This window comes from Vanessa cardui, chromosome 18, assembly GCF_905220365.1.
Source record: "Vanessa cardui chromosome 18, ilVanCard2.1, whole genome shotgun sequence".
In the NCBI taxonomy this organism is placed as follows: domain Eukaryota; kingdom Metazoa; phylum Arthropoda; class Insecta; order Lepidoptera; family Nymphalidae; genus Vanessa; species Vanessa cardui.
The window spans coordinates 3,519,286-3,532,523 of NC_061140.1; the positions used below are offsets into that span (position 1 = coordinate 3,519,286).

The following is a 13,238-nucleotide window of genomic DNA, read 5'->3' on the forward strand; positions in this document are numbered from 1 at the left end:
TACGACTTTAAAAATTATATTTTTTTAAAATGGCTTATTGTACAGATTCCACTGAAGATATGATTTATTTAAAAAGAGTACTTTTTGTATGTAATGTGTAATACATTCAAGCAAAGAAATAATTAAATAGTAAAAAGGTGCATATATAACATTAAAGAATAAATAACATTGTGATAAATTGCTTTTAAATTTGACCGATATGTCTGAACAAAATCTGTAATACTGCAAAATTTAAAAAGTATTCCCTAAAATCAATAAATCAAATAAAATTTATTCAACATCCTATAATAATTAATTTATTAATTAATTTTATCTTTAGGGTTTACTGTTATGTCTGTGGCTGACGGCTGTGACAACTAGTAGCGGCCGTGGCGCGAAAGAACAATTTAATATTTTGACAATTGAATGCAAAATAATTTTTAAAACCAATAACGAATATTAATCGTAAAATATAATAACGAGATTGAAATAAATCTAAAGAAATGCCTAGAAGAAAAATAGTGATCAGAAATGTAACTTGGCTCTCCGAAGAAATATCTAATGATCAAAATTTTTCCAATTCCTTTCATTTTTACAAGTAAATAAACACCTAACCGTACCGTTTTTAATTATTGTACATATTTACTTTTCGTGTTTAATTGTATTACTTTTCTTAGGAAATTCCAATTTGCGGATATTGTTGCTGAAATTGGTGATTTTGTTTTAATATCCAATGCAGACGCGGCTGAGCCAGACACAGAAGGCGGTTGTGATGCCGCAAGGATACTGGCTTTATACGAAGACCAATCGAATAACAATGATCCATTCAGAGCAAAGGTCCAATGGTATTCTAGACCAAGTGATTTGCCTAAAGAATGTGACTCGAAAAATATTTTGTTTTATGATAAAGAGGTAATGAGCAATTTTTATTAAACAGGATTGTTAATGTTTATAATAATTACTAATATATATTTATAATTTTTTTTCTGTTCTTCCAATCTGGCGAAGATTATCTGGTAAGCCTAAACTAAAGATATAACTATTATAATACATTTTCAAGCACATTTAAATTTCCATTAAATTAATGATTGTAGGTAATAGAAGATAATCGTCCATTCGACACAGATATTTCTATAGAAACTATATTTAAAAAGTGTTACATAAAACTAACACTTACAAAGGACACAGATGATTCATTAATTGGAGCTCCTTCATACCATTATATTTGTCGCTATAGACTCATGCCTGTTGGTAGAAGGAAGGTTCACATAGAACCTGTACTCGAAGATGAAAGAAAGGCTCTGGAACTTCTGACTACCCCCAGAAAAAATAATGATACTCCAAAATCAAAAACTCCTAAAACACCAAACAGCCTAATCAAAAGGATGGGCCGGGTTTCAATTTCAGAAAAAAATTGGAGTATTAGCAAAAATGATGGAACTAAGCTCCTTCTAAAAAGAGCTATTTTGGCTGACAGAAATGAGAAAGAATCACCTAAAAAAACCACTCCAAGAAGTTTGAAATCAACACCAGCATTGGATTCACCAAGGAGTACCAAAACATTAAATAAAAATAATATTCAGGAGATACTTTCAATGGAATTGAAAGAAAATTCAGATGATGAGTTGCCAACTCTTATTATAAGAGAACATATTCCTACAACTCCAAAAAGGAAAACACCCCAACCAAAAATAAGTAATGAGACTCCAAAAAAAGTACTGGTGTTTGAGGATGACGAAAAAGAAATGTATGCAACTCGATCTGGTAGAGTAACAAGACATCCTGTATACCGTGAAGATGAAATATCCCCTGTTAAACGAACACCAAGGAGAACTGCACGTAAAGTAAGTTCTGGTGGAGAGAGTGAGCTTGACTATGAAGAAATACCTAAAACTCCTAAGGTTCCCAAGACTCCTAAAACACCACGCACCACTAGGACACCTACAACTAGAACCTCTATTAACAAAACACCTAGAAGCGTTAAAAGGGTATTAACTAGTGCACTTACACCTACATTACACACAAGGGCACATCCAGTTGATAATATTGATGGTAAGTTTTAAATGGATTTTGCATGTAAAGTAGATTTTAATAGTTCATACAAGCCTATAAATTAATATATTTTTAACACCTCTCAGTTTTTCCAAAAACTATGATTTTTTTTTTTTGAAAAATCCTAGCTGGCTAGAGGTTTCTCAGGCACTGCACTAAGCCTCATTGGAGCTCTGTGGTGTAATAAAAACCTTTGCATTATTAGACATTTGTAACATCCTTTAGAGGATATGAGGCTTCTCAGTTATCGGACAGTTATCTTTAATAACTATCATTAATAATTAAAATAAATATATAATATAACATTGATGTTTACAGAATTTCTAATAGAGAATAAATCACTACCAGGCAGAGAAAATCAAATGCATGAAATACTATCATTTGTTAGGAGTAAGCTCTTGCATGGCGTGAGTGGGTAAGTAAGACTTAAATTATATAAATCTATTCAAGTTTTGTTACCACCATGAATGGCTTTTTTATTTTTTGATATTTTAGTTTTATAAACTAAATAATATCTTATTTTTTTATTTCATTGTATTATAATCTGATTTCATTTATAAATATGTTGAGTGTGTTTAAGTGACTTGTCACTTGCATTTACATATACATATAGTTATGAGACATAGTCTGTCTAATCTAATATTATGAAGAACATGAGCTTGTCTGTTGAACTTTCACATTTTAAGTATTGACTTGATCATCATAAAATATTTCATACACACTGTCAGAGCTTATAGAAAGGATAAAGGACTAAATTTTTCCCCTGAGCCTGAACATGTGCTGAAACCAATAGTAAATACTAGTGTCAAGTATAGTCAATCTATAATTCAATAATTAAACATATTCTAGGTGTATGTATATCTCAGGAGTACCTGGAACAGGTAAAACTGCAACTGTTAACTCGGCACTCAAGGTCCTGAAAGAGGAACAGGATTTGCCTGACTTTCAACTTGTTGAAGTTAATGGTATGCGGATAGCTGAACCCAGACAAGCGTATGTGCAGATATACAAACAGCTCACAGGTATGTCTACATTAGGAACATAAGGATTAGAATAATTGTCTGTTTATATCTCATTTTGTTTGATTAGCTGAATGATCTATTTGACGACCTCCTTGGTCGAGTAGTGTTTACACCGGTTTTCATGGGTACGCCACAGTCCACACTGAGGTCCCGGGTTCGATTCCTGGCTGAGTCGATGTAGATTACCGTTAGTTTTCTATGTTGTCTTGGGTCTTGGTGTTTGTGGTGCCGTCGTTACTTCTGATTTCCATAACACAAGTGCTTCAGCTACTTACATTGGGATCAGAGTAATGTATGTGATGTTGTCTCATATTTATTTATTTATTGTTATTAATCTATTAAACAACCTCAATAACAACCTTTACAGGCAAGTCTGTGGTATGGGAACAAGCATGTTCCCTCTTGGAGAAGCGTTTCCAAAACCCGGGACCACGAAGAACACCAACTGTACTTGTTGTTGATGAAGTAAGCAATTATCTTTACTATAACTACAGCAAAAATTGTTATGTACATATGCAGCTGCTCAAAAGTATATTTAAAAAAAATATATATTTATGACTTATGTATTAAGAAATTATATATTAATGTTTTTACTGTAATATGTTTTTTTTTTATGTTTTATATTTTTTTTAACACAACATGTAAACAATAACATTCACATTAGGAGTGTATTGTCTTCAGCTAGACGCACTCTGCAACCGGCGACAGGATGTCCTCTACAGCATAATGGAGTGGGCAGCCCATAATACCGCCCTACTCACGGTTCTAGCCGTAGCTAACACTATGGATCTACCTGAAAGAGCACTCGCGGCTAGAGTTGCTTCTAGGCTAGGTCTCACTAGACTGACCTTCCCACCGTACACTCACACCCAGCTGCAGTGTATAGTTGCTACAAGGCTAGTTGGAGCAAATGTCACAGCAGATGCTGTGCAGCTTATTGCCAGGTTAGCGTTATTTATGTTATAATTAAGAACATGATTTAAACTCATTTTCTCATTTATTTATAAATATTTATCTGATTATAAATTTTGGGACTTCCTTGACTTGGATAAATCAATACATCATACATATTAGCTTCTGTTTAAAGGTTCATAAACACCAAAATTATATATTTGTGAATTCTAGGAAAGTAGCAGCAGTATCTGGTGATGCTCGTCGTGCTTTAGCATTATGTGCACGAGCCCTGGAAATAGCCAGCCCTAACTGCGCCGGACTGAAGGAAGTGCAACAAGCACTGGGTGAAGCGGCCTCTGGTGCTACAGTCAGGGCCATACGAAACTGTTCACCTGCTGAAAGGCTCATGTTGAGGGCAGTTGCAGCAGAGGTATATAAATGACAATATTTCTTTTTTATATATTAAACAAGAAAACATGAAAATACCTAAATTAATTACTTCATTTTCTAGGTCGAAAGAACAGGTTCAGATGAGACAACCTTATCGCGTGCACTCGCAACAGCAGCCGCTATAGTTGCATTGGATGGTCGCCCTTACCGATCGGCACCCAGCATCAGAGCCCCCACACCTTCACAAGCACAAACAATATGTGCTAGACTAGCAGCAATCAAGTTATTATTGATGGAACCAAAACCCTCAGAACCGAGATTGTTGCTCAATGTTAGTGCTGATGATGTACATTATGCAACCAAGCAAGTCATTGTGTGATAAGCTGATCTGTATCTAATAATATAGTTAATATTATAAAGGTATTTCGTTTTTTAAAATAAGAATAGTGTTTTTCCACTTTCATCAGTTTTGTTGTAACATTTTGAAAAACTAGTAGTAAATAAGGTTAATATAAATTTCTATGAACATTTTATGACTTAAAAGAGATGGTCCGTGTGTGTTATTATTACGAAACAATAATAAAAATAACAGTTTTTATCCTACATTGTTCTTTATTAAAATAATAACATATACTACTTTTGTGCACTTGTAAATAAACTAATTAATTCCAGTAACTTCATGTATTGTTTAAGGCATTGCTGTATTTATTTTCTTCAATCTCTGAATACTCCACCTACTTTTTAAAGTTTGACCAAATTTAATGAATAAGAATTAATAAATTATTTTTATAATTTGGTATTTAATTATGTATCCCCAGCTTGAAGTATTTTAACAAGGGCTTCAGTATTATTATCACTTACAGCTGCCCTACAAGCCGTTATGACAGCTTTGCTATATTTCCCAACTGAAAAAAAATGTTTTTTTGTTATTTTACCTAATCTATATTAATATTATAAATGTGAAATTAACTCTGTCTGTCGCTCTTTCACGACCAAACCGCTGAAACGAGTTTGACGAAATTTCGTATGACGCAAATTTGAAGTCCAAGAAAGGACTAATTTACTTTTGTTGCCTAACACATGACAACCAACACTCTTAGACACAAGCGAAGCCGCGGGCGACTGCTAGTATAATAATAAAGTGTATTTACTTTATTAACTTAGAATTTGTGAGAGGCCACAGTCATTAGAACTTGTGTTGAAGCCACTGTTGTTAGATGATAGTGGATTTTAACCCGTGCAAAAACATTATTCCAAAAAACCTGCCATAAAGAGGGAAGGTGTACCAAGTTTTTCATTAATGGGAGCGGAGACTTAGCTCAGTAGTAAGAAATTTACAGGATGTTTAAAACAAAATAACTAAATTTCAACAAAAAATGATTTTAGTAAAACATAAGTAAAGTACGAACATATCGCAGACTCTTAATGAAATTAAACTTCATATAAAAATTAATTACCTCTAAGTCTAGCTGCCTGTTGTAAAATAGTATGAAGATTTTTGAGTGAGGCTACTGCTTGTTCTTGTGTAGCACGACGAATGTGACAACTTGTCAATAATTCTTCATTTAACAAAATGACTTCTTTGTATCTGTTTAACATTTCCTTTCTAAAAATGTAACAGAATACTGAAATTGTTCAAACCAAAATTCACATACACATATTAATCTACATACAAATCATAAGATGCTGCATCTTGAGCAGCCGGCAACAATGCTGTAATCAGTTGAGCTTTTTCTGCAGTTTCTGCTGCCAATCTGTACCTGGTCTCTCCCACTTCAGACACTATATTCATTTCTGTCCTCAGTTTTTCTTCAGCTTCTGGAAATCTAGCTATAGACTAAAAGTAAGAAATACACTAGTTTTTAAAATAATATGGTTTTTATTTGGTTTATTTATGTATTTGTTTACTAAAATCTTTCATTATTATGTAGCTAAGACTATTGTTCATTCAAAATAATAATGTCAATGATTTGAATAAGAGGTTAATAAAATAAAGACATGCCATGTTTAATATTTATTTCAACTTATTAATATTCATTTTACAAAGTATCAAAATTATTGGCCATATAGTTCTACAAATCCAACACATTTTACTGGGTTAAAGAAAAACATATTATTGTGCGGTGGCTCACGCTGACTCACAGCTTTCACTACTTCTTGACCAATTACTCCTCCGACCACTGCAGCTGCTCCAGAAACAATTCCAAATACATCAGTTAATAGAGCATCACTAATAAACCCAACAGGGATATTCAATTCCTTTACAAGCTCATCCCGCATACGTAATAATATTTCAGTATCAGCCTTCCTCTTAGCAGGGTCAGGATTTCTATTGAATTCATCCCTGAATCGCAAAAGAATTTTCATTGCAAAATACGACGGGTCACCTCGTCGTAACCTCGAACGCAACTCGGGTTTTGTCCAATCAGCAGATAAAGCATTTTGTAGAGGAACATAAATAGCTCTTCGCTTGACGGTAATACTAACAGTCTCTCTTGCGTTTTTCTCTGTTTCATCAGGTCCTCGTTTTACAGCTTTGTGCTGAACTATCTCTTCTGAATACTCGTGGTCGATCAAATCAGCGAACATGTAGCCAAACATACCCCATACGTCACCACATAAAAATTTCTTGTTACTGTCGCGGCAAATATTATTTATACGTTCTAGTTGTTCTTGTTTCAAACCAGTAGCGCAAACGATGTCAAATGTCGTGAAAAAGGCATCAGGCAATTCGTCAACTGCTTTTGTCTCAGAGGTAACGTCAACCATTGGGTTCAAAGCCCTCGCTCGTTGAATAGAACTTTCCGCTCTGTTTTCACCAATTTTATCAGGAGGTGCCAAAAATTGTGAATATAAGTCAGTTTCTTTAAGTTTTTCATCATCTAATAAACATACACTCTTTACTCCAGACAGTATAATGTTTTTCGCTATTTCGGCTCCCAAACCTGATAATCCGATAATTAAAACTTTTGAAGCGCGTAACCTTTTTTGAGATTCCAATCCCCACAATCGAATTTGGCGATCATATTGTTCTGCCTCGGCTTCCGACAGTTCAAGTTCGTTATTTTCAACCATCTTAATACAGTAATTTTCTATTTTTTTGTCGTAAGTAATAGCTAGCCGCTACTCGGCTTCAGTTTGGTATTAAAATTTGACATTAAAGTTTCTTACCACGCTATGAGAATAGAGCTTACCCTGAATATGAAACATCAATCGAGTGATGTATCGGATTATTTTTTATATATATATATATATATATATGTGTTTCATCTTTTAATTTATATTTAATTTAATTATGAACTAAGATTTGTAATGATATCAGAAACTGAAAACAGTTTATTAATTATTAATCTTGAAATATTAAATTTAAAGTCGATTTTAATCGATATTTTTATGAATACTAACATTCGAATTCCGTGTGTCTATTGCTGTAGTAACAACCAAAACCAATTGTAAGAAAACAAATACTTGCTACAGCATATTTCGTCAAATTATTAAGTCGTATATTTTTATCATTGCTATGAATATTTTATTTGTTATATCATTGAAGTAAAATATCAAAAAAAAATGATTGATTCAGAAAAAACAAAACTATTTTTTCTTTGTTATTAAAGGTATTATGGAGGGAAAGGTTATTAATAATATACGTATCAATATATTCTATAGTAATTTGTTAAATATTATCTCTTGTGAATAGGGTATTAAAAAACTACGTTACGTAGCTACGTTTTAAAAAGGTTCTTCAAAATGTTGATTTTTAACCGACTTCAAAAAAAGGAGGAGGTTCTCAATTCGTCGGGGCCTTTTTTTATTTTTTATGTATGTTACCGAATTACTCGAAGATGGCTGGGCCGATTTTGACAATTCTTTTTTTGTTTGAAAGGGCATGTTTTACACGTGGTCCCATTGTCAGGAGATCAGGATCTGATGATGGGATCCTGGAGAAATAGAGGGAACTCCTCAAATTTTATAGGCACACCTATAGTGATTTCGGTTTTATTCAAAGTGCCTTGGTCATATGCTCACGAAAAGTGACATTTGATGAAGTGGAACTGATGATGAAGACCACAACTAGTAATCAGAACCTATTAGTAAGTAACTATTTTACGGGCTTAGTTCTATTTCTTTAAGATAGTCGTCAAGCAATTGATGTTAGTAAACATGCCTATGATGAAGTCTAGCTGATGGTGGACTACCAGAAGAACTCCTCAATGATTAACGGCATTAAAGTGAATGACAAACACTACCAATTGTAATTATAAATAACAAAACAACACTGAAAAGCAGTACATAATTTTTTATAAATAAAAAAAAACCGCCTTCAAAAATGAACTAAAAAGAAAAAAATAATCAGTTACATCCATATCCAATTTACGATTTTTTAATCACCTGTTGAAGGCGGTGCCAACAAAGTAAATAAATTCCTATATTGAAATCATTTAATTTGTATCGATAGTAAGGTTTGTCTAATGGTGTCATCTATACAATAAATAGATTTAGTTTTTGTATGTATGTATTATGTACCTATATGCATATATAGCAATGTTGGCACCGACTTTGAGAGGTGATTAAAAAATCGTAAATTGGATATGGATGTAACTGATTATTTTTTTCTTTTTAGTTCATTTTTGAAGGCGGTTTTTTTTTATTTATAAAAATTTATCCTAATAAAAAGTCACAATAAAATATATTTCGGTAATATAAACACGTTTCCTTGTTATCTAACAAAATAAAATTTTTACTCCAGCAAAAACATCACTAATACTACTATCAGTAAATTTTTACCCAGGGCCGTATTTAGGGGAGGGCAACCGGGGCAACTGCCCTGGGGCCTCCACATGAGAGGGGAACTCCACATGAGAGGGGACCACAGTTTTCAGCAAGTTAACAAATACTGAGATATAATCAAATTATAATAATGTTACTATTTAATATTTTAAAAGTTACCGATACAAATACGAAACAATTCATAGCTTACTGATTGAAATAAAAAAAAAACTAATTAATTCATAATAATATAATTATTAGGGTGTTCACGCTTCTGTTTGTCTAGGGCCCTCACTGCTTTGTGGCCCCAGGGCATCCACACCTTTAAATCCGACTCTGTTTTTACCTATGTTAATAAGTAAAAATAACAGTTGTGTATGAAGGATCGGCACTTTACCGTTGACAGCTATAACTATTTGAATTTTGTTAGGAAAATAATTTATTACAATCAATATCGTTGGTGTGTACGAATACTAATACGTGTACGCATTAAAGCTTCAAAAGAGTTATCAGAACGCTAGATAGTATTTTTATTTTTATCGAATTTCATAATTTATTTTTCAGTACCGAGAGTACCCTATTGTTAGTTTAAGCACTAAGTTAGTAATCAGACCCAATTCTTAAAATAAAGATCGTGCGTTCGAAATCTAGTCAGGCCATAAAAATAACGGATTAATATGATTACTACAAATACACTTAAGATTATTACTATTGCATTTTTTTTTCTATATAACGCGTATTTCAAAACACTATACTACAAAATAATTTGTTATGTATTAATCAATACGGAAACGAAACTTACCTGTAAATCCGATAAATTTAAATATATAGCTAAGCTCTGAATTAAATTGCCGGCTAATCTAATGTCATGAGTGGTAAATTTGACTTGACCGTCCGCACCAAAATCCATATCTAGACGAGATCTGTCTCTTAGGCATAAAAAACTAATGTGCAATTCCCTCGTATCTTCATTTTCTAAGTCAATCTCTTCATCTAAAAGAAAATTTTGATTGATCCAAATACAAATCCTTTGAACTCGCTCAGTGATACGAAAGCTTATATAGCTATCGACTTTTGTTTTAACTGTTGATGTACTTAACATCGTATACATTGAAAATCGTGGTAATTGTTTTGTCAATTCAAATATATGAAATTGTTCACTTTCTGGATAACCAACAAGAGCCTGAAATTGTAAAAATACAGAAATGATTGCAAAAACAACAATACACAAATAGTAGTACTATATATGTAGCCAAGACCTTAATATGAACATCAACAGGTACGTCTCTAGGTGGTTCCAAAGGTACATACAGGAGGGATTTCAATTGCGTCGAATTAGGATGTCTTGCTAAAGTTTCGCCTGATTCGAAAATACCCTCAGCCAGAACTAGCGCTACACGTACGATTGTGCTATTGTTCGTTGAAATGGCCAACTGAAGACAACCCTAAAAATAATAAAAATATCGTTAAGTCAAGTTAAAGTTCCTTCTTTATAATTATTAACAATGTTAAATAATTAAGCTCACTTCTTCTGTATCAGCTGCGACAGCAACTTGTAATTTAGTGTTAGTTGGCATAGCAGTCGTAGATCTCTCTAATTCTTGATTCATACTAGAAGCATTTGCTTCGTAATGTTGTAACTCAACAATTAAAGCTTGCTTTTTGTTTAATAATTCTGTAACGGCCAAGCGGTCCTCTTCGTTCGTCAACTTATTTGTAGTATTCATTCCTGTATTTTCTTGTAGAGGAGGATAACCTAGCACTGAAAAGTAGATAGTGTTTTCTACAAATTATTTTTGAAATGTCCAGCACTCGACCATATTTATATATTTCATCAATCAAATCATCTTTTTTTCTATTTTTAGATACTACTAAACATGAAACGGATATGATATGAAATATTCTATTTATTTAGATACCTTCCCCTCTATCAGAAATACAAACAAGATCAGGTACTCCAATGGATCGATAGTCAGCAAGCAACATTGCTGCTGCATTAGATCGCATTTGCACACGTCTGTGAACTCGTCCTGTTCCATCTCTCCAATCTATTCGGCCGTTGGCCCAACAACATGCTAGACTATCACCTGACCAACGGAGAGAAACTGCGTTTTGCTTAGACTGAAACCGAGTTAAAGTAGAAAGCGTTATATTTCGGCACCCAAAATATTTGTCGTTACGTAGATTTTATACCTTGACTCTCCACAATCTAATGCCTTCTTCGTATATTCCTATAGTTCCGTTTGCTAATCCATAAGCGAATCTGACGTCACTTATTTGTGATAAACAAAGAACGGGCCCAGTTTCAGCCAGTTCCATTATAAATTGATTATTTTTTAATACTTTAATGTATGAATCTTCACATCCAATAAGAAGCTAAAAAAAGGTAATTTTGTAATTCTGATAAAAATTTAGAATATTATAACTATATTATATATTATTTTGAGCTATATATGAATATATAATAAATTCACCTCATTTTCACCATCCTTGTCAAAGTCGAATGTTATCATCGAGCAAACTTTACCACTTACTACGTTCCAAAATATTTCATTTCCTTCCCAATTAAGTGCAAGTACAGAACTATTACCACCAACAATAACTAGAATTTCGTTATATTTACCAAAATGACCCACTATAATCACATTAACACAATCTGGGGCTTCTTTGAAAAACAGATCTGAATTATCATGAACATCATATGCTGTAAAGAAATTAAAAAAATAAAGTTACTTCAGACGATTCTAAAACGATAAGATTTTCAAATATTTAATTTATACCTAATATTTGGGTAGGAGATCCTATGAGTAGCATATCTCTATTACAGTCTGGTTTGATCGGTCCAGTGGCTAACGCAATAACTGCTTGACTAAGATTAAGCTCAGAAACTTCTCCATGAGCCGAAGACCGTTGGGCGCGTCCGCTTATCATACCTCCATGAGGATGATGGATAATTATCTTAAGAAGGAGCATATAAATTAAGATAACATTTGTTTAGTTACTAAATAATAAATTTAAAAAGTCATACTACTGTGTGGATTTATTTTGCTTAGATCATAGATAGATATACTGCACTTATATAAATAATTATAGCAGTTTGTGCATTATATTGGTGAACTTAACACGACTACGTCTTAATATCCACATATATATAATATTCTATCATATTCTTAGAAGACAGTTATAAATAGAATTTACTTTGTCGTAACCAGCAGACGCAGTAAGACAACTATGTGCGCCATCGTACTTTGCAACAGTTACTATCCCAGGTGTTACTTTGTGGTTTAATTCCAATTTAAATACAGGTTGCACACTAGACGCCTGCATTTTGATATTGTTTTTGTTATATTTATACTCGACGTTTTCCTATCTTTTGTATTGGTATAACTATTGTCATAGCAACTACATATATCTATATATATATATTGAAGCAAAACTGCAGCAGAGCTTATAGCTCTTAAAAATTATAAAAGCTTAATAATATAATTAATTTATAAATATAATATTATTACGAATATCATTTTCGATATTCGAGAAGTATATATTAACCATTAACGTCTCTTTTATTGTTTCTTTTATACAATTTATCGGATCATAAGTATCGATTTCCAGAGTATTTGGTATCGAAATAAACGTATCGATACTTTTTGTGTATTTTTAAGGACCTGCCTTGTGGTTTGGTTGTGGATGGATGTACCTTTGTTTTTAATAAAAATTGAAACCATTCATTATTGTGTCCATTATTTTGTCATAAATAATTTTTATCCAGTTCAAAAACCTTTGTATTATATTTCAAACAATTCTAAACTGAGTTTCTTTGAAGTAAATATCTTAATATAATTTTGCTACAATATATTTTTGATTATTACAAATCTAAATTATGTTGTATGTATCATTCTTAAAATCCCTCTTTTTCTTTTTTTTTTAAATTAAGTAATGCAAGTAAAAAATGCTGCTTTTTAAAATTAATCCATTAATTAAGTAAAATTTATTATATATAGTACAATTAATTAGTATCAATCTAATTGTATTATTTTGTGGAAATGCAATATTACAAATATTACATTCACAAATATATCAGCGTCATGTATTTTTCTGTTGAGGCTCAATTTTAATAATTTGTTAAGCTAAATT

At 32.4% G+C, this 13,238-nt stretch overlaps 3 protein-coding genes across 3 annotated transcripts; 1 reads left to right on the top strand and 2 right to left on the bottom strand.

Moving 5' to 3' along the window:
* The first annotated feature begins 399 nt into the window (after positions 1–399).
* On the top strand, positions 400–5,063 carry LOC124537308 (origin recognition complex subunit 1). The gene is made up of 9 exons (XM_047114118.1): positions 400–577; positions 657–891; positions 1,074–2,031; positions 2,350–2,446; positions 2,881–3,053; positions 3,421–3,518; positions 3,735–3,997; positions 4,179–4,377; positions 4,459–5,063. Exons 1-9 carry the CDS (start codon positions 483–485, stop codon positions 4,714–4,716), a joined length of 2,376 nt encoding a protein of 791 aa, XP_046970074.1. The 5' UTR covers positions 400–482; the 3' UTR covers positions 4,717–5,063.
* On the bottom strand, positions 4,936–12,473 carry LOC124537310 (Bardet-Biedl syndrome 2 protein homolog). The gene is made up of 11 exons (XM_047114120.1): positions 12,303–12,473; positions 11,885–12,062; positions 11,579–11,808; positions 11,298–11,480; positions 11,024–11,225; positions 10,631–10,866; positions 10,364–10,549; positions 9,907–10,287; positions 6,011–6,174; positions 5,795–5,943; positions 4,936–5,242 (listed from the first exon to the last, which is right to left on the bottom strand). The coding sequence occupies exons 1-11, from the start codon at positions 12,429–12,431 to the stop codon at positions 5,142–5,144; spliced, it is 2,139 nt and encodes a 712-aa protein (XP_046970076.1). The 5' UTR covers positions 12,432–12,473; the 3' UTR covers positions 4,936–5,141.
* LOC124537309 (SUMO-activating enzyme subunit 1) lies at positions 6,341–7,507 on the bottom strand. The gene has a single exon (XM_047114119.1). The coding sequence runs from the start codon at positions 7,410–7,412 to the stop codon at positions 6,393–6,395; it is 1,020 nt and encodes a 339-aa protein (XP_046970075.1). The 5' UTR covers positions 7,413–7,507; the 3' UTR covers positions 6,341–6,392.
* Positions 12,474–13,238: the final 765 nt, after the last annotated feature.

Excerpts from the sequence above, each read along its gene's own strand:
- LOC124537308 (XM_047114118.1), top strand. The coding sequence starts at position 483 with ATGCCTAGAAGAAAAATAGTGATCAGAAATGTAACTTGGCTCTCCGAA. Across the intron at positions 2,032-2,349 it reads TCCAGTTGATAATATTGATG|AATTTCTAATAGAGAATAAA; the intron begins GTAAGTTTTAAA and ends TGATGTTTACAG. Across the intron at positions 4,378-4,458 it reads TGAGGGCAGTTGCAGCAGAG|GTCGAAAGAACAGGTTCAGA; the intron begins GTATATAAATGA and ends TTCATTTTCTAG.
- LOC124537309 (XM_047114119.1), bottom strand. The coding sequence starts at position 7,412 with ATGGTTGAAAATAACGAACTTGAACTGTCGGAAGCCGAGGCAGAACAA.
- LOC124537310 (XM_047114120.1), bottom strand. The coding sequence starts at position 12,431 with ATGCAGGCGTCTAGTGTGCAACCTGTATTTAAATTGGAATTAAACCAC. Across the intron at positions 10,550-10,630 it reads TCGCAGCTGATACAGAAGAA|GGTTGTCTTCAGTTGGCCAT; the intron begins GTGAGCTTAATT and ends TATTATTTTTAG. Across the intron at positions 10,288-10,363 it reads CTGTTGATGTTCATATTAAG|GCTCTTGTTGGTTATCCAGA; the intron begins GTCTTGGCTACA and ends TTACAATTTCAG.